Source organism: Pleurodeles waltl, chromosome 3_1, assembly GCF_031143425.1.
Source record: "Pleurodeles waltl isolate 20211129_DDA chromosome 3_1, aPleWal1.hap1.20221129, whole genome shotgun sequence".
Classification (NCBI taxonomy): Eukaryota; Metazoa; Chordata; class Amphibia; order Caudata; family Salamandridae; genus Pleurodeles; species Pleurodeles waltl.
The window spans coordinates 786,412,934-786,437,627 of record NC_090440.1 but is presented as its reverse complement, the minus strand read 5'-3'; the positions used below and the strand labels follow the sequence as shown (position 1 = coordinate 786,437,627).

General features: G+C 45.4%; 1 protein-coding gene across 2 annotated transcripts in view; it reads left to right on the top strand.

The window, feature by feature from the left end:
- Positions 1-12,073: 12,073 nt before the first annotated feature.
- AMPD3 (adenosine monophosphate deaminase 3) overlaps positions 12,074-24,694 on the top strand; it is a 101,517-nt gene continuing 88,896 nt past the window's right edge. Inside the window, exon 1 of one of the 2 annotated variants that reach the window (XM_069223619.1) lies at positions 12,074-12,162. Coding sequence is in view for 1 of the 2 variants with exons in the window: in XM_069223618.1 (XP_069079719.1) it covers positions 21,638-21,659 (22 nt within the window). In the remaining variant the exon portion in view is untranslated. Of the gene's footprint in view, positions 12,163-21,177; positions 21,660-24,694 lie in introns of those variants that run through there. The other variant, XM_069223618.1, reaches the window with a different exon arrangement.

Genomic DNA, 24,694 nt, shown 5'->3' with positions numbered 1-24,694 from the left:
GGTTATCCTGTTGGACAACTTTCACTTGGACAGGCAAGTTGATAGTGCCTAAGGCTATCTGAGATTTTATATCTAGTACTGAGGGATGCAGTGGGATCAGCTCTGGCTATCTGTAATGGTAAGACAGTAAGGCCCATATTTATACTTTTTTAGCGCCGCATTTGCGTCGTTTTCTGATGCAAAAGTGACGCAAACTTACAAAATACAATTGCATTTTGTAAGTTTGCGCCACCTTTTCGTCAAAAAGCAGCGCAAATGCGGCGCTAAAAAAGTATTAATATGGGCCTAAGTGCTGTCAAGTACAGAAGAATTAGTTGTCATCAAGGGCTTGGTAAACTGCAAATAAAGGAGTTATGTGTGGGACCTCGTGCTGTACAGTATAAGGATATTGCTAGTCACCAAGGAGTTTTTGACAATAGAGAGGAACAAGGCTTTAAGAAAATGGATTATAAGTTGGGGAGGATGGTAGTCCACAACAAGTAATAATGTCACTACTCTTGTTAGGACCAGTAAAGGTTTCAGTAATTTAAACCTGAGCTCAACCCCTGATAGCTATGGCAAGGACCAGACAGACTTAACTTTGGAAAATGTGTAAGGCATCTAGAAGTACCACAACACAATAAAAATCCCACTCCAGTTTATAAAATGGAGCATATTTTAATAAACAAAATGACACCAAAACCACAAAAATTCAATACAGGGAGAGGGAGTTATGAATTTGTAATGTTTTTGATAAAAATAGTGTCAAAAAATGTAAAGCACCAACCACATGCAAATGGTTACTCTAGAGCGGGACAAAAGTAAGGTGTAAGGCCAACCACGATGAAATGTGTGTCAAAAAAAAGAGAAAAGTTTCATCTCAGTTAGAAATTATACTCCCTGACTTGTAAATAAAAAATGGTGAGCAGGGCAAGGCGGCAAGCTGTGCTGAGATGGTTCCAGGAGGCCAGATAGCCATCAGCCGACGTCTCAGTGAAAGTGTTGACTTTTGGCAGGAAAGCTCTGAATGGGAGAAAGTACAATTTCACACCAAAGCAAGGTTCCTTGCGGGTCGGATACTTTTGGCGGCCTCACCCAGTGAAGATTTCTACCTTTGGACTTAGTCACTTTTTTTGAGCTAGGATTCCTCCAGGGGGGTACGACTGTAAGCTGTAGCCAAGCATGGCTCATGAGGCTGGATACCTTTGCCACGAAGTCCTGGTGAACCAGATTTGCTGCTGCGAAAAAGCTCCGAGCTAGAACAACCTGATTTTTTTGGCCCTGTGTCAATGCTCTTTTGTTAGACTGACTTTGCAGGTTTGTCCCAGGTTTCAGCTGGTTCTCCAGGCAAAACATCTTGAAAACAATTTCAAGTCCCAGGTTTTAGGGTTAGGCACAAGGAGTATACTCTGACACCAGCAAGGGACCTCACAAACAGTAGTTGGGGGTCAGAACTCACTCACAGAAGCCACCAAAAGGGTCCAGTGCAGGTCCATTTGAAACTGGTTAGCTGGACTCCTCTAGGAAAGTGGTCTTCTTGCAGCTTTCGTGTCCCTGTAGCTTAACAGAAGTTCAGCCATCTGACCCTTGGAGTCCACTTTTAAGTCCTGGGCACTAGTGGAATAGGTCTAGCTCTTATGGTTTTCATAGGTCACAACAGCCCTTCTTCTGTCTTCCACAGGTCCTGTAGTGATATTTGGAACACTACAGGACCTGTGGAACACAGAAGAAGGACTGAAGAACAATACAGGACCTGTGGAATGGGGTGTCACATTTATACTTAATGCCTACATGCGGGTGGGGGAAATTCCTTACCACTCCCTAACTAACGGGGTAAATATTCACAGGGGTGACCCTGCCCACTTTTGCAGCTCTTCCTGTGTGTTTTGCCTTAAGCTATACCACAGTGTTCCTCGCTACCATAAAACCAACATAGCAGAACCGTTTTTCCCCTTTGCAGAACTCCCTCTGCCTACCGATAGATGTGACTATGCTAATGGGAAAGCCCTCCCTTGTGATGAAAAACCAGGACTCTGGTTAACTCCCCTCCCACTGCATTTGGAGATTGGCTAGTTAGCAAAAAAATAGAGGTGACAGACCCAGGTGTGAGCTACATTTGCCTGTGACTAGTTAGGCATCTTTTGAAGCTAATTAAGTTCCTGGGCACAGCCCATATTATCATCTTGTCAGGGGAAGGTCAGCCTCTCTCCCTTTGCCTCAGCTCTCTGACCTCAGTTCCTCCCTGAACCAGGACACAAATAATCCAAGAATAGTTTTACCCTTATTAGAGCTTATTAGTGGAGCGTAGCTTGGTTCCAGTAGCACACTGTGGATAGGACCCACTGGTGCCACTGAACTAAACTAAACCTGATTGATGAGCCCTAGTAAGAGCAGAACTGGTCTTGGGTTGCTTGTGTTCCTTTTAGGAAGGAGCTGGTCTGGCAGTTTGGCCTGGACCTTTTCCCATTGGAGCAGGGTTAAGACTGATTTGCAAATGGCTGGGTCCCAACAGAGGTGTGCAAAATAACAATGGACTAGAATGTGGCCTGAGTATTTACCAGTGGCTGTGATTATTAAAAGCACTCTTTCCCTCACTGTTTTGTAAACCTGTATGGCTTTTCAGGCCTACCTTAGGGGTGACTTATAAGAATTAAAATGGAAGATTTAAGCCTGGCAAAAGGTTTATTTTGCCAGATCGAATTGGCAGTTTTAAAACTGCATACCAAGTCTACAGGGGCAGGAATAGAGCATGCTTTGCATTAACACTGATGGGTGGCACACTCAGTCTGCTTAATTTACAGGCCCATACAACACTTTTGTACAATGTACTAGAGACTTATAAGTAGGTTAAGTGCTGCCAATTTCATCACATTTTAGGGGTCAGAGCACAGCACATGCACTAGGCGAGGTTATCAGTGTCCCAGTGTGCAGCGTCAAAGAATAAGCAGCAATATCAGTCCAGAAAAAATGGGGGCAGCAAGGCATTTTTTTTAAAAGGCTGAAGGCCAAATTACTTTTTACTACCCATTCATGGAATTTCCCGGTGACTTGCAATATCCTTTTAATATATGACGGAGTGTATTTAATTTCTTGTAATACAAGGTCACTCCATCACCCTTTCACAAACTGCTTAAACCCTTGGTGCCCAGTTTCTTTATGTGATTGCAGGCACAAAGAATAAATGTGGAATGTGTAAGGCAAAACCAAAAAGAAGCAGCTAATTTGTTAGAATCTGATTAACTGACTTGGAAAAATTGGCGGGGTTGTTAGAATGGCAAAATCTTAGCATGCAGATAGAGAAGAGGTCCTGCAATTAATCCTTTGAATTTCAGAGTTTTGTAGTGAAACAGATGTTTGTTCATAGAAGACAAACTCTGCCAGTTTTTGACAATTAACGTGGGCAATTGCGTTTCATTTATTATTCCTGAGATCAGCTGACTGGAAATTTGAACTCTGCTCATTAGAACCAGTGGAGACATATCCAGATTGGACTCATTTACTAATGGTGGCCAGTGCCTGACATCAGGTCAGTATGTCTTTGAAAGGTTATTCCTGTAGTTACTTGCCCAAGTCTAATTAGCTCTTGCACTCTGAAGCCTAAACATGTAGCCAAATCTGTTTTTTAATATTGTGAAATCTTTAGCTAATCCACCCTCTCTTTAAATCCAGGTCACCCTGTCTCAGGAATTTTCCAGGTATTCATCTGATTCTTCCATAAAATTGAAGCTATTAGTACTTGCTATTCCAGTGACTCATCCATTCCCACCTCACTGACCTCTGCTACCCTTCAGGGCCCCTCCTTATTCTTCTTACTTTCTTCACTCCACTGTGCCTCTGTGAACGCTGAATTTATTACTAATAATTGTATATACTGTGACTTAAGAATTTGCATAGAATTAAGCTAAGAGGAAATAATGTGCGACTTTGGAAATGTGCCTACTTGAGTGACCTCTATAATATACGTGATGCTTTTAGTGAATGCATATTAATCATTATTCAAAGTGTATGTGCAGAGAAATTATAGTAGTATGTTATAATAATTATTTTATGTCATGTATTTGCTGATTAATCATAGACCTTAAGTTAGTGAGGTTTGGACCTAGTTTGCACAGCCTCATATCAATCTGCAATGTCTGAATAAAATCCTGGGAATTTATGTCCAGAAAACTAATGCATTTATTGTTCACACTATGTTGACCAAACATTATCAGATTTCTTTAGCTTTCTCATGAGAACTGCTTACTAGAATGTCTTGTACTAGAAGTCGCTACTTTGTAAAGTTTGATGCGTGAGACAGGGATGTTCCCAGGAACCAGCAATGGATGCACTGAATGGAGTATGGATTGTTACAAGAAAGTTACCTGAGGAGTCAAACATGGAACAGGAGAAGAGGGTTAAATTCTTATAGGACTGACTGTTAACATATGAGTTTCTTGACTAATGGCAATGTGGGAAGCTCTTTTGGTAATTTTAACTTAACCCGACTGCACTGAGAAGAAGCGCACCTTTTCTACCTTGATTTTCCCTGTAGAGGTTTTGTTTGAGGAGCTGAACAGTTCCTGGGGACTTTATTTTCAAACTTTAACTCTATAGCTTAATAGCTAATAGTGGATGCTGTCCCTTAGAGATTGCTCTTAAATGGTTCAGATTGCTTAGAGTCCGCTGTACTTGAACCATTTCCTTTCATTGCCTTTTGCTGAAGATGACCAGATGGATGTCCAACTGATGAAGAGAATCGCAGCTTTCCAATCCATATTGAGGAGAGGTATAACAAATGCTATTGTCTTGGCAGTAGATTTTAATCTTTGTTTCTATGTACCAATCGCTATTTTGTTAGAGCCATAGTTAGATGTTTTTCCAAATTAACTTTTGACTAAATTTGTTTTGCATGAAGTCCAAATATGCTATTCTACTCAGAAGGTTAGTTAGGGAGACACAGAAAATGCTAACAAATTGTTGCTAACAAAAGAGTTGATGTTAATTTGCTGAATCTAGATGTATGCCATTTCTAATGCACAGTTATTCTTGATATTTAGTTGTACTGTGATCCTTGAATGGCTAATAGTCAATGCTTTAGCTAAATTGAGATTATTTAGAAGATTTGGTCAACCAGTGATGTTTGTGTATGTCTGTCAGTTGGTTTTGAGATTAATTTACGTAATATTAGCATTGTTAATCTAGGGAAATAAACATTTTAACGTTTACTAAAGGTATGGCTATTCATGGCTGAATGGGTCATGGTGCATGACAATCATTGAATCCAGGGATATTTGTTGATGATTATTCATTGCGATGTTGTGTCTACATTAAATAAGGGCTTATGGTGGAATCGCTCTAAGGATAGTCAAAAGCTCTATCGAAGCCTCGAACCTGTCCCTTATAAACCAAACAATAAAAGACCAAATAAGGACTGACGCGCTAACACCTCTCTGAGACCTCTGATCACTGTAATCTTATCAAATATCGCTGTCCATCGGACCCTGGTCCAGTCCATTTGTTTTTTTCTTTAGCCCCAGTTATGGCCCCCTCACTAACTGACCTGCAATATGTCACCAACCTCAGCTGAGATTGCCAGCATCTAGCAAAAAGCTAATTCATTGCTTCTTCTTTTAAACAAAAGTCTATAGTGGATCCTTCTGCTCTTGCCAAATTTTATTTTATTTTATCTCCTTTCTCCTCTCTTCAGCCAAAGTCCTAAAAAGAATAGAAGAAACAACTGTCTCACTTTGTTAAAATCAATAATATGCTCGACCCTTCCCAATCAGAATTTTGGTTGTTTCAAAGTACTGAGTCTGCTCCTGTCAGCCGTCTCAGATGAACTCCGGATGACCATTGGTCAGAGTAACATGACTGCCCTGATCCTCTTAGACCTTTCAGTCACATTTCACATGATGTCTCATTCCATCCTTACCACCTGATCATCCTCAGTTAGCATCTAAGGCACTGCACTCAAATAGCCCCAACCAATCCCCCACTCATCGTTCGCAGTTTTTTTCTCTCTCCGTGTATCAATGTTCTGCAATGTTGCTCCTCCATGGTGTCAATCGGGCCTCCTCGCGTAGTAAATCACTCTCAATGTTTATGCCATCCACCTCACTCACCCCATTTGCTCCTTTAGCCTTCCCCTCTTTTCTTACGCAGATGATTTTCAATTGATCATCAACATAGACAGGGTCACAGTGCCTAATCCTATTTCCATTTCTGTCTATCTGATGTATGACATTGGATGATCAACAATTCTCTTAAATTAAACTCGGAGAAGAGTGACGCTCTAATTTTCAGAGTCCCTATCCTTCTGTCTGGACAGATAGGCCATACTTCTACCTCTTGCTTCTACCATATTCACCTGCTATGGAAAATACTTCCTCCCATTCCCAGGAATTGTAGGAAAACTATTATTCAATCAATCTTTTTTTCTCAATTAGATTATGGCCACACCTTTTACCTGGGCCTCTCAAAGGTTTCTATCGCCTGTCTCCAGGTAATTCAGGAGGCTGCTCACTGATTGCATACTTTATCCAGACAATCATCACCTACTACCCAAACTGGCAATCAAGAAATTGATCCTACTCACAACTGTCCATACCTTCCACCGAGCCTGCTATAAAACTGTACCTCTCTATTTTCAGCATGTTTCCACCCTTACACTTTGAGGAACCACCTCCGTTCGTCCCATCTCTATTTTCTCTGATTACCAAAATATAAATAATTGTTACCTTTGGGGCTGCGTTTTCTTCTAGTTAGTGGTCCAACATTGGGATCTTCTTTCTGTTTCCATTAGGACTCTGTGCCCACACATAGTTAAGTAAATTTTAGAAAATTTTAGAAAGATTGGCTTGTCTCCCAGTGTGATTCACACATAATTTTCCCTTTTGCCTCTTTTCTAATGATGAGTGAAGAGCACCAGGACAACCTTTGGGGTAACTGCCATGCTTTAAAACAAATCTATAAAGACAGACAATGACATAATTGGGACAGTGTAAGAAGCTGACCTGGTGTGCGGTGGGTACCTATGGTACTTAGACCTTACACCAGGTCCAGGGTTTCCCTATTAGTGAAGTGTAGGCGGAGTCTAGACGCCAGGCTCTCTAGCGGTAGCTGTGGATGAGCAGCCAAGGCTTATGGAAGACATGCAAAGTTCATCCAATACCACTATAGTGAACCAACACTTACACACATGAAAGAACCACACTGTTAACAAATTAAGGTATTTTAGTGACCCAACTACCAAAAGTACTAGCTAGGCAACTCTCCAATAGGAGGTAAGTAAACACACTAAATATGTACACTAGTAATCGGAAATAGGCATAAAAAGCAATAGAAAACAGTGTAATAGCAAATGACAAAAGTGACCCTATGGGGAGCCCAAACCATATACTAAAAGAAATAGAATACGAATGCAGGACCCTCACCTAGGTAAGTGGAATCTGTTGAGGGAAGCTGGAGGAACTAGGAACCCCAAAAGGTAAGTACCACGGTGCCTCCCTGCGACCAGGAAGAAAGGAGTAAGTTACTGTTTTTCCCTAAACCAACAAAATGACTGAATAGAAGGATAATACACCACCCAGACAAGACTGCAAGAAACCAGAGGTGGACCCTGAAGAAGGAAGACCTGAAAAAGAAGGAGACCAAGTCCAGAACTCGTAGAAGTGTCCGCTGGTTGCTGGAGCTACTACCCACCTGTCTGTGGTTGTAGGAGTTGGTTGACGGTAGGACGAAGACTGTCAGCAATGCAGCCCTGGAGTTGGTAAAGAGTTCTAGAGGATGCAGTTGATGTCCCACGCCAGATGGAAGATTGCAGTTTATCTGTGGCATGGAAAAGCGACCAACAAGCCTTGCAAAGGCAAGAGTCGAGGTAGACGAAAACTGGATCTGCCGGGGAACAGCAAGGTCCCCCTCAGCAATGCAGAGAGTCCACAGAAGAAGAGTGAGCCCCCACAGAAGACCCACTGGATGAAGACCTAGGAGTTGCAGAGGAGCCCATGCAGCACAATTGAACAGAGGTCCCAAGCCGCAGGAGAAGCACACATAGGAATTTGTATCGCAGGAAACAGTGATGGTAACTGGGGCTATACGGAGCTTGAAGGTCCTTTGGGGGACATGCCAACAAGCCTTGATAGCTGCAAGAGATGTGGTGCACGGGGGTATTCTACTGCTTGGGAAGGCAAGTGCTTACCTTACCCAAAGTTGGACAGCTGGCAGAGAGGACCAAGGGGACCACTCCAGACCACCACCCGTGATGCAGGATCCATGCAGCTCAGGGTGAGAGGAGATCCACGCAACCGATTGTTGTTGCAGTTGTTGCCTGCAGAAGCACGAGAGTGACTCCTTCATTCCAAGGGAAATTCCTTCTTCCTTCTCATGGAGACCAAACACTTGCTGCCCCCAGAGGATACCCAGCCAGGGAAATGTTGCAGAAGCTGGAAGGAGCCGGAGAAACAATGTTGCAGGGCGAAGTCATCACTGGAGCTGCAGATTGTAGGTTCCTGTGGAGTCCAGTTGTGGTTTCAGTTGCCAGAAGTCAAAGTAGATGTTGCAGAGGAGTCCTGCTGGAGTCTTGCAAGTCAAATCTGCCGACCCACCTAAGAGGGAGACCGTCAATAGCCTTGGAAGGGGAATTGGTCACCTATCCAGGTGGCCACCTCTCAGGAAGGTGCTCTGATGTCACCTGCCTGACTTGGCCACTTAGATGGTCTCAGAGGCCTCTGCCCATCTTGGATCCAAGATGGCAGAATCAAGGGACCCTCTGGAGGAGCTCTGGGTACCAACCCTTGGGTGGTGATGGACAGGGGAATGGTCACTTCCCTTTCCCTTGTCCAGTTTTGTGCCAGAGCAGGGACTTGTGGTCCCTGAACCGGTGAAAAACTGGTTTATGCAAGGAGGGCACCAAATATGCCCTTCAAAGCATACCAGTGGCTTGGGGAGGCTACCCCTTCCAAGCCTTGTAACACCTATTTCCAAAGGGAGAGGGTGTTGCCTCGCTCTCCCAAAGGAAATCCTTTGTTCTCTCTTCCTCAGCATGAACTGTTCAAGCAGCAGGAGGGCAGAAACCCATCTGAGGGGTGTCAGCAACTTGGGCTGCACAGAATACCCCAGAAAGCTGGTAGGAGCAATACTGGGGGTCCTCTAAGGAGCCCCCAGAATGCATGAAATCATACTTCCAATACTGACAACAGTATTAGGAAATGATTCTGACATGTTTGATACCAAACATGCCTACGTTCGGAGTTACCATTATGTAGCTGGACATAGGTAGTGACCTATGTCCAGTAAACGTGTAAAATGGTGTCTTCGCACTCACGAAGTCCATGAAAATGGAGCTGGAGTTCGTGGGGCCACCTCTGCTCATGCAGGGGTGCCCTCACACACAGGTACCTGCACCCTGCCCTCTGGGCTCAGAGGGCCTACAATGGGGGTGACTTACAGTGACCTGGTGCACTGACCTGTAGTAAAAGGGTACATGCACCCTTACACGCAGGCTGCAACGGCAGGCCTGCAGATACTTTGCATGGGCTCCCCATGGGTGGCATAATACGTGTTGCAGCCCATGGGGGACCCTGGTGCCCCAATGCCCTGGGTACCAATATACTAGGACCTTTTACTGGGAACCAGTGTGCCAAATATGGGGTGTTTGTGGTCCAAGCAACCAAGTTTAAAGGGAGAAAGCACAGTCACTGGGGTCCTAGTTACCAGGATCCCAGTGAACACAGTCAAAAACATACTGATAACAGGCACAACATGGGGGTAACCATGCCAGAAAGAGGGTACTTTCCTTCAGACAGCACTAGTACATTATCCCCTTGTACTAGTCCTATAAAAGGTGGTTCAGGTGGTGTGGGCCGCTGGGGTACATGATGTGACCTGCCATTTGGGAACTAAAAACGTGACCATCCAGAAAGGCAGGTGTGTCAGAGAAGCCTTTGCAACCTGTACAATGTGGTTCCTATTGTAGTTTATTTTGTATCACTGCAACATGAGGAGGACTGTGTGTGTTCTTTAATTGCCTGTGTAGGTGACCCATAGCTGCTTAGTGGCTCTTTTGGATGCATCCTTGGATAGCAGTTTATTCCCAGAAGGCTCTTCTGAAGAACATGTCATTCTCAAGGATTCAGCTTTTGGGGCCTAACTGGTGGGCCTCATGTTTCCCAGCAATAGACCTCTGGAAACGCCCCATGTAAAGGAAAATTCAATTCATAAGACCTGACACAAGGAAGACTAGGGCTTGAACTAATGAAGATTACCTGTAAGTAATTGTGCACTTACACAGCTGGGCAGGTCATTTGACAGAATGTATGTTTCCTCTTGTTTATGTAACATTTTTGGCTTGACTGCGTCAGAAGTGGGATTCTGAGCTATTGCCTTGAAAATTTGAGTTTTCCTTTGACATTGTATGGAATTTTCTCAGGGATCTTTGAATGGTGTACTCCGGTACTTAGAGGATAACCTCAGCGCAATAATTGCAAGTGTCTAGATTATTGATAAATTTCCCCTCTGGTTACGAATCTCTAGCACTTCTGGCTACTTAATCCTTTAATGAAAGCACATTCATCTAGCAGGAGCAAGGGAATTGGGAATCTTTAGGTCTTACCCATATTGCGGCCTGAGAGGCAAAGTTTACCGCTTGGCCCATTTAAATGTTATATTTTGTTCACTGCTTGATGTTTCTAGGATTACTGCTCTCAGTGTTAGCCTTAGTTAAATAATGAGGGTAAGAGGTAAGAAGGAAGTGGTTTATCACATGGACCCTTGGCATACACATCAACAGCTACCTCTGACCACTGAGTCATTCTTAAATCACCATTAATATATGCTCCAAAGGAATGCGACCCGTCCTCTCATCTTTGTACAGCATCCCCAAATCATGCATGATACTACGGATAATGCACAAAAGGCATAAAACTCCACAATCCATCATTTATGCTCGTTTGCCGGTTAATCTTGCATTCATGCCCATGTTGCAAATCTGTATCATCTAAAGGGTCCCAGCTTTGTTTTATGCTTATGGACAAGCCAAAGGCAGTCGTGGTTTATATATGGTCAACCATGGACGACCATTGACAAACCCTTTTTTAGCTCTGGCTTTACAGCACAGCTGCTTGCAGACCCATTGTTACCAAATCTTGGAAATATACCCAGAGTGGGTTTTAGCTTCGCCCAGAGGAGTATTTAACTCTCTAACCTCATTCTATTGGCTGTTTGGTGTGTCATCCTAGAGAATGTTTTATTGGAATACATTAGGGGCTGTTTTACATCGCCAAGCTATTCTGAATCATGACACAGTATCTAGATAGATGAATTGTATACAGAATTCACTCATGCTTGTATTCTATTTTATACTGTAGCGGGGTTTTTGAACATTTTACTCAGCTCTCACAATACAAGCCAGACCTATTTGCTTTGCCAATGCTTGCTGGCTGCGCATTTGACCGAGCCAACGTCCACTAATTAATATTAAAAGCACTGGCACGTCTAGTGGGGCGAGTGGGTTCCATTTGAAGGGAACATGCAAATAAGCTCAGCCTCGCACCCACCAGGACCAGGAGGGCAGGAAAGGGTTTGCTTTGAAGGAGTGCAAACGGTTAAACGGCACTTTGAACCACACACAACTGGCGGGTGTTGGAGCAGAACTTTAGTGAGGGTAGAACTTTCACTGTGGCAGGCAGAGAGAGGCCTTGATTTTCCACTAAGTGCGTTTGGCACCGATAATTGTAACTACGCGCCGCCACCAATGGCCCCTGGGTGCCTCGCGGTGGCTGTGTGTTGTTATGAAGTCACAATTTTAGCAGGTGAGTACAATTAGCAGGGCCTCTTGAAATGCCTGGAACAATCATGCTGGCACCGTCATGTCTGACGAACCCTTCTCTGCTTTCAGCTGTCTCCCTGGACGGCGGCTATCGAGCTGATAACGAGGGCATTAAAAGGGAGAAAGTTATCTCCAGTTTCAACACTCGGCCAGACACGCCTGAAGAGTCTGGCAGCGCTCTCAGGGTGCCTGGGCGATACCGCGTCCACTGAAACCCGGAGCCTGGCAGACGTCCCCTGGCGCGGTAGTTAGGGCGGGGCAGTGCAGGTGTAACCTGACCCGCTCTGCAGCCGGGCGGATTCCCACAGAGGCCTGAGCGACTGGAGGAGCGCAGAGATCTCCAGAGGAAATCTACAGGATCGTGGACACAGGCTTTCCAGGTAAATCTTTCGTAGCAGAGATCTAGTCGGTCCTCTCGGAATGGGGCAAATGCGCGATCAGTCATAATAATGATGTCATATTAATAAGCACCGGCGAGGCAGTCTCACAGGCCCCGGGTACAGAAGCGCGTGCAGGTAGCTCGTTCCTCGCAGGTCATGCAATGTCATGTTTGGCATATTTACGGTTAATAAAAAGGAATGCATTTTTTCTCCATTCGGCACTGAGGTTGTTGCAGTGGTGGGCACATTGATGTTCGTACATGCCCTTAGTTGCAAGCCTCTGTCCGTGGCTTGATAGGTCTCGCTTTCGGTGTTTATTATACATACAATTACTTCTGTTTTGTTTCCTTGGGGGCCAAGATGCACTATTATTGTAAAAATATGCGGTGCTTTGGCATGTACCCACCTAATTGTAACTCTGCCATCAGTGGTGTAACATGCATCGCAACAGGTGCCACCTCAGAGGACACCGCGTAGGTGACGATTCTTCGAATGCCGGGGGAAGCACAAGTGACATCCTGTACCCCTTCACCGCAGATGACTTTATGGTCGACGACGTTTCCTAGGTGCAGCTCTTCAAGAGTCTCTGAGGGTCAGGAGAAGAGGAGTGAGTCGAATGTAACCAGAGCCGCTTTGTGTCCCTCCCTCAGCCTATCTGTCCTCTGAAATCAGCCACACCAAAGGCAGTGCCGGGAGTGCCAAGCAGCCACTACTCCTGGTTACCCCTTAGTGATGTCCAGGAGATCCTGGCACGATGTTATCTCCCGAAGGCCTCAGACTCTGCTCACAGGCAGAAGCGCATTAAAACGTAAAGATTTCTGAGAGGGAGTTGGGGTGGCACTGTTTGTGGGTGTCAGGAAGCACAGGGCACCCCACCGTATTTTGTAGGGACCTCATCATTCTGTGTAACGTCGCTGCCTTCCCTGAATGTGAGCTGAGTTTCTGGGTCCTGTGGCCTATAGTGATTGGAAGGGTCAGTGAGTTCCCACTGATTTGCCACAGCCTATTTAAACAAGCAATGGCAAAGCCAATAGGTCTTGCCTACACAAGAGCTACTGGCTTTGGCAATGCAGTTTTGTCATGTGGTACATCAGTGTGACTGCTGTTCAGCATGGCTAAAGGTTAGTGGTGTAGAGTGACCTATAGTGGACTGGGGGAGTGGAGTACCTTACACTTGATATGTTCATGTATATATATTGAAGTAGGGGGTGTAAAGTGTTAAAGAGTTAAGTAGAAGGGAGTAGAGTTCAGTGGTTCAGTGGCAAAGAGTGTTGTAGAGTGCAGTGTCATAGAATGGAGTGGAGTGGGGTTGAATAGGGTGGAGTGGGTTGGAGTGGATTGAGGTCGTAGAGTGGATTGAATTGGAGTTGATTGGATTGGATTGGATTGGGGTAGAGTGGGTTAGATTGAATGGAGCGGGATGGATTGTTTGGATTGGAGTGTGTGGACTGAATGTGGTGGATTGGAGTGGGATGGATCGAAATGGGGTGAGGTGGATTGGATTGGGGTGAATTTGAGTGGGCTGGATTAGATTGGTTTAGGGGTGGGGTGGGGGATTGGATCGAGTGATAGGGCTGGGGTTGGATAGTTTGGATTAGAGTGGGGTGACTTGAAGTGGAGTGGATTCAATTGTACTGGCGTGGGGTGGACTGGGCTGTAGGGGGTGGATTGGATTGGCCTGTAGGGGGGTGGATTGGAGTGGACTATAGTGGGATGGATTGGAGTGGGGTGGACTGGACTGGGGTGGGATGAATTGAATTGGATTGCATGAGTTGGACTGAAGTGGGGTGGATTGGAATGGGGTGGATTAGATTGGATTGGGTGGGGTGGACTGCACTGGGGTGAGGTGGATTGATTTGGGGTAAAGCGGACTGGACTGTAGTAGAGTGGGGAGATTGGAGTGGGGTGGAGTGGAGTGGAGTGGAGTGAGGTGGACTGGCGTCAGGTAGACTGGGGTGGGGTGGGGTGGACTGGATGGTGCAGATTAGATGGGAGTGGGGTGGATTGCAATGGGGTGGGAGGATTGGATTGGGGTGAGGTGGAGTGGTCTGGAGTGGGGTGTATTGGAGAAAATGGGTTGGATTGGGTTGGAGTGGGTTGGATTGGGATAGGGTGGGGTGGAGCGGGATGGATTAGAGTGGGGTGGATTGCATTGAAGTGGGGTGAAATGGATTGAATGGGGTGGATTGGATTGGAGTGGGGTGGACTGGTGTTGGGTGGACTGAAGTTGGATGGAATGGAGTGAGGTGGAATGGAGTGGGGTGGAATGGAGTGGGGTGGATTGGTGTGAGGGGGGTGAATTTGAGTACGGTGGATTGGATTGGAGTAAGGCAGATTGTTTTTGATTGGAGTGGAGTAGATTGTTTCAGATTGCTTTGGGGTGGACTGAAGTGGGGCTTATTGGAGTGGAGTAGATTAGAGTGGGGTGGGTTGGGAGGCTTGGAGTGTGGTAGATTGAAGTGGATTGGATTGGAGTGAGTGGTTTGGATTGATTGGAGTAGGGTAGGGTGGGGTGGATTAGATTCGGGTAGGGTGGGGATTGCTGGATTTAAGTGGGGTAGTTTGGATTTGGCTAGATTGGGGTGGATTGGATCGGTGTGGGGTGGGGTGGATTAGAGTGGAGTGGTTTTAAATTAGAGTGGGGTGGCTTGGATTGTGCGGATTGTTTTGGATTGAAGTGGGGCAGATTGGCCAGGGGCAGCTTGTTTTGGATTGGAATGGAACAGATTGGAGTGGGGCTTTTTGGACTGGGACATATTGTTTTGGATTGGAGTGGTGCAAATTGGAGTGAGGAAGATTGTTTTGGATTGGAGTGAAGCAGATTGGACAGGGTCACGTTGAATTAGATTGAGTTGTGCAGATTAGAGTGGGGTAGATTGTTTTGGAATGGAGTGAAGCAGGTTGGAGTGGAGTAGGTTGTTTTGGGGCAGATTGGTGTGGGGCAGAATAGAGTGGGGCAGATTGGGGTGGGGTAGATTGTATTAGATTGGAGTGGGGTGGATTGTGGTGGGGTGAAGTGGGTTGGAGTGGGGTTTATTGAATTGGTGTGGATTGGTGCGGGTGGATTGGATTGGAGTGGGGTGGCATGTGATGAATTGGAGTGGGGTGAATTGGGGTGGAGTTGATGGACTGGGGTGAGCTGGATTGGATTAGATTGGGAGGCTTGGGGTGGGGTGGATGGGAGTGAGGCATATTGGAGTGGGGCAGATTGTTTTCGATTGGGGTGGGACAGGTTGGAGTGGGGTAGATTGTATTGGATTGGAGTGGGGTTGACTGTGGTGGATTGGACTGGAGTGAGGTGGATTGGATTGGGGTGAGGAGGATTGGATTGGAATGGGGTAGATTGGATTGGTGTGGACTGGATTGGTGCTGTGAATTGGATTGGAGTGGGTTGGATTGTGTTGAATTGGAGTGGGGAGTATTGGGATTGAGTGGGTGGATTGGGGTGAGGTGGATTAGATTAGATAGGGCAGTTTGGAGTGGGGTGGATAGGAGTGAGATGTATTGGAGTGGGGCAGATTGTTTTCAATTGGAGTGGGGAGGATTGGAGAGGGGCAGATTGTAGTGGGGCAGATTGTTTTAGATTGGAGTGAAGCAGACTGTAGTGGGGAAGTTTGTTTTGGATTGGAGTGGAGCAGGTTGTTTTGGACTGGAGTGGGGCAGATTGGTGTGGGGCCGATTGGAGTGGGGCAGATTGTTTTGGAGTGGTGTGGATTGGATTGGAGTGGGGTGGCTTGGGTGGATTGGACTGGGGTGAGGTGGACTGGGGTGAAGTGGATTGATTGGATTGGAGTAGATTTGATTGGGCTTGATTGGGGTAGAGCGGATTTGTGTGCGGTGGACTGGATTAGAGTGGAGCATATTGGAGTGGGTGAGTTGAGATGGAATGGGTGGATTAGGGTGAGGTGAACTAGATTGGATCAGAGCAGATTGGACTGAGGCAGATTGGAGTGGGGTGGATTGGAGTGGGGAAGATTGAAGAGGGTTGGACTGGAGTGGGTCAGATTGTTTTGGATTGGAGTGGGGCAGATTGGAGTGGAACAGATTGGTGTCGAGCAGATTGGAGTAGGGCAGATTGAAGTAGGATGGATTGAAGTGGGGCTGATTATTTTGGACTGCAGTGGGGGAGATTAAGTGGGGCAGATTGGAGTGGACAGATTATTTTAGATTGGAGTGGGGCAGTTTGGAGTGGAGCAAATTAGAGTGGGGAAGATTGGAGTGGAGAATATTGTTTTGGATTAGAGTAGGGAAGATTTTTTTGGATTGGAGTGGGGCAGATTGGAGTGGAGCAGTCTGTTTTGGATTGGAGTGGAACAGATTGTTTTGGATTGGAGTGGGGCAAATTGGAGTGGGACAGATTGTTTTGGATTGGAGTGGGGCAGATTGTTATGGATTTGAATAGGGCAGATTGGATTGGGACAGATTGTTTTGGATTGGAGTGGGGCAGATTGTTATGGATTTGAATTGGACAGATTGGATTGGAGTGGGGCTGATTGGAGTGGGGTAGATTGGAGTTGGGTCGGTTAGGAGGTTGGAGCGTGGTGGATTGGAGTGGATTAGACTTGGGTGAGTGGTTTGGATTGGAGTGGGGTAGACTGAATTGGTCCTGTGTGGATTGGATTGAGTGGAGTGGATTAGGGTGCACTGCACGACTATGTGTTAAAGCATCATTTCAGATATTACACATAAGAAAGAAGCAATGCCGCTTTGCAATATTTAGAACGAGTTAATTGTCATCTTTTGAGAGAAGCACCCACAAGTAAAAACAAAAAAATATGAGTGCAAAGTGAGAAAAGAAGACTTGGCAAAATAAAAGAAAGTTAGCTATTGAAAATACATCTTTGCAATTTTATTTGTCCTGCTGGGCACATTTTTGCCAGTCACATGTCTTCTGTTTGCATGACACCAAAAGTGAAAAAAAAGAACAAAATCGTACCTCAGTCACGTCAGGAGCAGAGGACAGACACAGATTAAGTTGGATCAATCTGTGCTTGGTCCCTGCTTCACTGTAAGGAACAGATGTGGCGTTTGCAGTGCACTAGTCAATTAGAAGGCTGTAAAGAAGAACAATAAAAGAACTTGCACAGAAAATCCCACCCATTCCACCCACAATTGAAATGTCAGGATGCATACCCTACCACATATATTCAATTATCATATGTAGCAATCTCTCAGTGTTTTTGCCCCATGATCATGTATTTCCTTCTCAAAAAGGGCCCCAGGGGAACACACCGAGCCCAGGATGTTGCCCCAATAGTCAGCCCACCTCTGACAGATTTGGGGGTGTTTCTGAGGGCACTCCCTCTTGTGGCTAACAGCAATCTCCAACCCCATGCAATTGTCCAACCCTTTCTTCCATGCACCGATAGTATAGGGTAAGTCTGCCTTCCACGCCCGGGCTATGCCCCCCTTCGCTAGTGTCAAACCCAGAAACAAGAGTAAGTGCTTGGACCTATTCCCTCCTATACCATCTGTGGTATGCAACAGGATCAGCTTGGGGTCTAGTGGAATTACCCAGGAAAGGACCTCCCTCAGTCAGGCCATCACCCTTCTCCAAAAAGAGGCAAGGGCTGTGGAGCAATAAACTGTATGAATAAAAGTGGCCCCTCCCCCACACAACAGAGGCATGTCGGGGAGTTGATCATGCCCATGCACCACAATCAATGTCTTAGGTAATATACTCTGTGAAGGTATTTCCATTGAATCAAGTGGAGACGGGCCGAGATCGCCGCCTCACACGGCGCACCCAAGGCCTCAGACCAGTCGTCATCATTGAGGGCTCTAAGTCGGTCTCCATGGCCGTTCTAAAGGCAGACAACATGCTATTACTGTTCGTAATAGGTGTTTGACATATTTTGGCTGTTTTGTGAGCGCCCAGATCCCCTTAAAGTAATTAGTACTCTAGCGGATTATATTCCAGAAGAATCTCTATGTCTTTAATGTACGGAAAAGCGCATGACAGAGTTGTAAGTAGCGATTAAATTGACTATGGTGCAGTTGATATTCGACCTGCATCTCCTGGAAGAATTTCAGAATCATGCCCTTCGTCACGTCCCCAAGAGTGATATTCCAATAGTTTCCCACCTACGAAAGCCCCCAAGTTGGTTCACCTGCCGTAACATATTGCCCCGCCACAGCGGCGTCCACTCCGTAAGATTCCCTCACCAACCCATCTGCTGCAGGGAATGTCACCATAGGGTAAGGACCACCTGTGTGGCAGGCAAGAGGAACCGCATTCCCCTTCCTTTGTACAAATAATCAAGTAAGGCGGTGGAGCCCATCGCCCTTTTCGCCACTGTATATGCTGGTCCGCACTGACTGTTGTACCACCATTCACTGATAGTCAGCAAATGTGATGCAGAGTGATACGAGTAGACATTCGCTGGCGCAATACAGTCGTGTCACGTAGATTGGAAACATGTCCTCAGAAACACACGAGCTTACGAGGGAAATTCTGTAGTTGATACAGGAGGTGGAGCAGAGAGACCATCTTAAAGATTGCTGATCTGCCCATCAAGGACAACCGCAAAAGGGACTTAACCCGTACTTCCTCTTTTACCTGTGCAATGGCTGGTGCTAAGTTACGGGACCATGACAAAGTTGTCCCCGAGGAGATGTATACCCTCAAATATTTAAAACCTCCTTCTGCCATTGACGTTTCCGATGCCCATTCCTCGAAGCTGTTCCTTTACATTGTTATCAAATAAAGTTATTTAACCAAGACACAAGGGACTCAATAAGTGCTAGTGAATAGACTTTGTGAATATTAGGAGAGCTGTTTCCCTCTATAAAGTCATGATAACATGCAATCAATGAGGCATATCCAGTGGTTTCTCTCATCAATGAAGCTGTACTTTGATAATAACATGGTATTCTCATGTAGTTTTAATGCACAAAAGTAAACTCATGAATGCATTTGTTCTTTAAGAAACATGTTTTTTTGGCCCTTCCAGGCATCCACAAAGAGTACCGGTTTAACCCCCTCACAAGGAGTGCCACCCTAATACATATATAGACTGTGTAATGGATAACCGTGTAACAAGGTCAAATATTGCTATCAAGGGGTTCTTCTGCTATTATATATCGTGAGGTTGAAGGCCAAGTGGTTTGGAAAAGTCAGAAGAACCCGGAGATGGAAATATAGGCATATATGTTTCTATTTCAAATGGATGAAACATATTGCCAGATAATGTGCTGCATAATTAGCATTTTGGTCACATAATTTAGATAACCTTGCTGCATAATTCTATGGGCTTTGATAATTGTAACACTCTACAGAGTGGCTTGGGGTTGTCATTATGATGATAAAACATGTATTTAGCAGGAACTTGCCAAATATTTTCCACATTTCATGGTACTGTGAGCAAAGCCATTGCCTGAGCTGAAGCGCTTCGGGTTGCTCAAAAAAGGAATTACAATAAATGCAATTTGCACGAGCAGAATATATATGTTTGTGTGTGTATAGAGCAGCTGCACTAATAATTACATGTTTACACAGATTTCATTGTAGTCCAAAGGTACTATGTACAGTAAATGGACAAAAAAAGCATGATCCCTATTTTGTATTGTATTGCATGAAACAGTTACCTTACGCAGAAAATCAACTTTCCTAACAGGCACCAGGCTTCTTCAAAGAAATCTTACCCTTCTGCACAAATAGACCCCCTAGCATCCTGGTTTTGGTTAAACACATTCTAAATATATACATGAAACAATTCCAAGGCTTAAACTATACATAGAAATATCCTATTTATTACCATTGTTGAGGGAGGTGAGGAGCATAAAGATCCACTTGAAGCTTCATCTATGGAGTCATGGCCCCTGCACAGCTTCAACAATGTCACACATAGCCTTTTACACTCTGAACATCTGTCTATACGCCACCCATGCCATGGCAGTGAACTCATCCAAAACCCCTCCTGCTACTATCATCTCCTTAACCCTTTCCACAGACTCTTCCCTCCTCCATCCCCCCTTTACTCATCCTAAGGCTAAATCCTATTACTATAAACTCACAATTAACACTTCTGGATTCTTCCCTCCTCCACCCCTCCATTACTCCAGTCAATCCAACTAACAAACTCACATATCCCCAGCTCAAATTAACTCATAATAATACTAAAACTGTACTCATATTTCCCTATTCTAATCCACCACTAATTCCTTTTGGGTTCTGGAGGAGTGTGCTACTTGACAAAAAGTGCTTTGACGCCTCGGCAGGGTTAGTAAGCGCTATATAAATACTATTACAATATAATGCAATACAATAAATGTGGCTCCATAACATGTTATGTAGAACACATCTAGTAACGAACACACATCCACACATGTATTAATAGAGTGCAGAAGTCAAATTTGAGTTTATTGCCATTGTAAAGCATAGTTATGATTAAAAAGGACTTTTGACTGTCTCACAGATAGCATGTAACACTTACTTTACACACGGACACACCTCTCCTAATAGCCACAAGATCTTATCAGTATGATTTTACAATACTACACACAACTAATCCCCTTTCATCCTGGCTGTTCATAAATAAATGTTATTAAAACAAGAAAAGACAAGTAAAGTAAAGAAGAAAAAATACATTTTTCACAAACACTATATGCAGATGTGCAGAGTATATTATGTTATTTATTACCATTGTTAACGGAGGGAAAGGGCATCATGAGGCGGACCTCCCCACATTCGACAATGGAAATATATAGCATATTACACTATATATATATGAGTGTGTATTAGTATAAAATTAAATTATATAACTATATATGTATATATATATATATGTATATACATACACGCGCACACACATATATAGTTGCACTGTAGGTAGTGGTGGTCTCAGGTGCCCGTCACTATGGGGTCGCCAGCACTCTTGAGTTACACCGCTGTCTTTTAGCCATCAGTAGGAAGGGCCATATCCTGCCCTGTGCTCCCACTCGTATGGGCACCATCGCCCTGGCTCCCAACCCATCACATCCTCTGCACTACATTCTCTGACGTCACTCGCTCCCACCCTGGGTAATAGGATGCGGACTGCACCAGCTCTCTACAGTGCAGGCCACTGCTGAGGATGAGACAGCAGTTAATCTGCACTAAAAATAGCTTCCTTTCCTTGGAGTGATATTTATCTGCGCATCCTCGCCGAGGACCGGTGCGCGTGGATGTTCCGGGTGTTTGGTGCATGAGCTGTCCGTGATGAAGGTGCACATGTGGGAGTGCGCCAGATGAAAACACACGTCCGCGCTGCAGGGCGAGTTAGTGCGCCGAGGCAGAGGGAGAGGAGAGGCGGCTCTGCGGAAAGCACAGACGGGGCGCGCTCCTGGCCGGCGAGGGAGCATATTCAGCTCAGAGCACCGCACCGCGAGGGTGGGTGATCGTTGCCGAGGATCGGATTTCTGACTGATCACACCCCGCTCGCACCGGAGCAAAGGAGAGGCAGCCGCAATTCTTCCAGTTCCAGCCAAGGGCACCATGGCTGTTCCAGGGACCGTAGGTAGGTGCCGCACTCCACCGGCTGAGCCAGGTCACTTAGCCTCCATCACAGGAAACCGTTAAAGCAGTGCACTTAGAATTCAGTTCTATTCTATTCCTGTGCACCTCTATGTTATGACAAATAGTTCTATTTCACATGTATGCAAGTTTAAACATTCGTCTGATTTCCTGCTAGTACAGTTCACCTCTATCACATTAAATAGCTGGAACTTTAGCGGACACGTTAGGTAAATGAAGGCGTGTCTGTTAAGTGCATCACAATCTTCTTACAGAGCCGCCAGGCCCCAAACAGCCCTTAAATATCAATTTTGGCGGGGCCGTTGGTTGTCCTCGATGCATCTTGGGCTATATGTGTGGGCACTGGGATTCAGCTATTCTCCGTTGGTTCTGCAGGGGCGATGACTGATGCTCAGCACTGCTCCAGCCAGCTGCGGTGGTCCTGATGCAGGGCATGTCGAGAGCAGCTCATCTCCCGTATAGTGCAGAGCGCCTCAAGGTGTGTGCACTGACAGTACACGCAGTGCAGCCGGATGTCTCATTATTGTTTTCCTTGTCAGCTCGGCTGCCTCCACCCCTGTCAATTATCCAATTAATTTGATATTTTTGCGCAACTGCGGGTGACACCAGATCACGGAGAGCTATGACCGTATCGAATTGTCCCAAAAAGATCACCAAATTTCGGCTTTCCGTCCTTGATGTTCTGTTTCCGCTCGAATCTGAATCATTCTTTCCAGTTTCTGTCCCTCCCATCCTATCTCTTTATCTTTCTGTCTCTTTCCACCGTGTCTTTCTAAGCCTGCCCCGCCCCCACCCTCCACTGCCGGGCACGCACAAGTGTCGCTCTCTCCCACCGCCTGGTTGCCTCTCTATGGGCCTTCCTCTGTTTCTCTTTCTCTCAGCTGCTGTCTCCTGCTCTTTATGTCTCACTCTTTCTTTCGCCTTCTTGCCCTCGCTGTGTTTCTCCCTCTACTTTGTTCTTTCTTATTGGAGATAGAGAAAGGATTGTAAAATAGATAGAGCAAAACAGACACAAAGGAGCATAAAAGATGGTGAGAGAAGGAGCACGTGACAGAGAAAATAAAAGAGACGACATAGAGCAGTGTTTTTCAAACTTTTTGATGCTGCCCCCCCCCTCCCCCCCCCCGGGTGGAAAAAAATCGTACAGTCCCCTCAGAATTCTTCACAATTTCTCTGTCGCGTGCTCCTTCTCTCTCGTTTTCTATGCTCCGTTGTGTCTGTTTTGCTCTATTTTACATTCCGTTCTCTCTCTACGTTGCCCTGCCTTGCTTTGTTTTCTTTATCTCTTTCTCTCCATATTTCCGTTCTCCCTCCCTCTTTCTTTCTCACTCTATCTCACTATCACTCAATCTCAGTGCTTGAAATGGAAAAACAGAAGTTCAGGTACTCTGTAGCACAGTACCTGCTTATTCCTGAGAAGTGCCGGAACTCTCCAATTAAAAGTATCCCGTTTTTATTGAGAAGTACTCTCCCTCTTAAAACAAAAAGTGCCGGTACTCCGTACAGGACAGCACCGGCCCATTTAAAGCACTGCTCTATCTTGACACTGCTTTAGGAGTCATGCAGGGAAACGTGTCGCGGTGATTTTCTCGAGCAGCCTAATTTCCAAATTGTCAGCAAAGGATGTTAACATTCTGGGAAGTTTGTTTAACCCACGTGATAAGATGCAGCAACATTCCGCCATGGCTGGCACATCAATGCTGCGCTAGTCACTTTATTTCTAACTCACTCATGGAACTACGAAGTAGAAATAAGAATTGCGCCGGACTGCAGTCTTTCATTTCTCTGTGCGCCTATGTGCTCTTCTGTTTACATGCCCCTGCTGCTCAGCATGGCGCACCGGTTCAGAAATAACCCTGAAGCTGGTAGCACTGCAAAGCTTTAGCCACACTGAGAGGTGACAGGGGAGAATGCACTCCATAAACTGCACCCACGACATCAGCAGCCCCTGCCAACATGCCATTCAAAGCAAGCTGTGAAGCACCCGAGAGGAGTGATGCAAGCCCCCACCAGCGCTGAAGGCTCACTGGAGGCCCGGAGACACCAGTCATCACTTGTTGGAAAACGGATCTGATTTATTGGCTATTTTTGTAGGCGTTCTCAATATAGACGTGTCGGTACGTAAAGTACATGTCCAGAGAACATTATATTCCACCTCCGAGGCAGCTCACTTACACGCAAGCTGAGAAAACTAGACTAAGTAACTTCAGGTGATGTCATGACTCCTCCCGCGCTACACATTCTAGACACTTGCAGAACGTAGACTTTTATCATTGTTATGTAACTGCAGAGACACTATTTTCTACCGAGTTCTAAATATATTATAGAAAAGCAGTGGCACTGAGCAGGTTGGTGTTAGTTTATTTTGAGTGGTAGATGTTGTAACAGAACTTTAGACTTGGCTGACCCTACTGTGAGTATAAGAGGCAGAATCTTGTATCAAATAACAATAGCGTCAGCAGATGCAAAAATAGTAAGAATTATGGCTCTTTATAATATTTTGAAATTTCAAGGTTTGGAGGCAAAAATCTTGATCTTGACTATGGTGCCGTCTTTGATGCGGGGCAATAGCAGGCTGGATACAAAATGCACAGAATGCACATTACTATTAGATGAAGGGAAATTAGAGGAAGCTTTCCACGGACAGAGGAAGTTTCCCCTGAGCCATCTGAGTGGGAAGAGAGCGGTATATGTCAAGTTGACAAATGTCATACAGAGAGCAATGGAAGATCACAGCATTAACAGGTGTGAGCATTAACTGGTGAAAGGAGAAGCGATGGCTTAATGTTTATGGGATTTGACAACCTGGTGCGGTGTCTGAGGGTTCCACTCAAGCCAGGGATGATTTTGTAGTCAATGAATAGATGCAAAGAGTAAACATGGCCAAGTTCCAATGATGAGATCTGCATTTTCAGCTCTCTGTATGATTCATTCAATGAAATCTAGCTAGGAACTTCAGAGAGGCAGGAGGATTTGATACTGAAAATATGAGCAGTGAAATGAGATAAGACTAGGTAG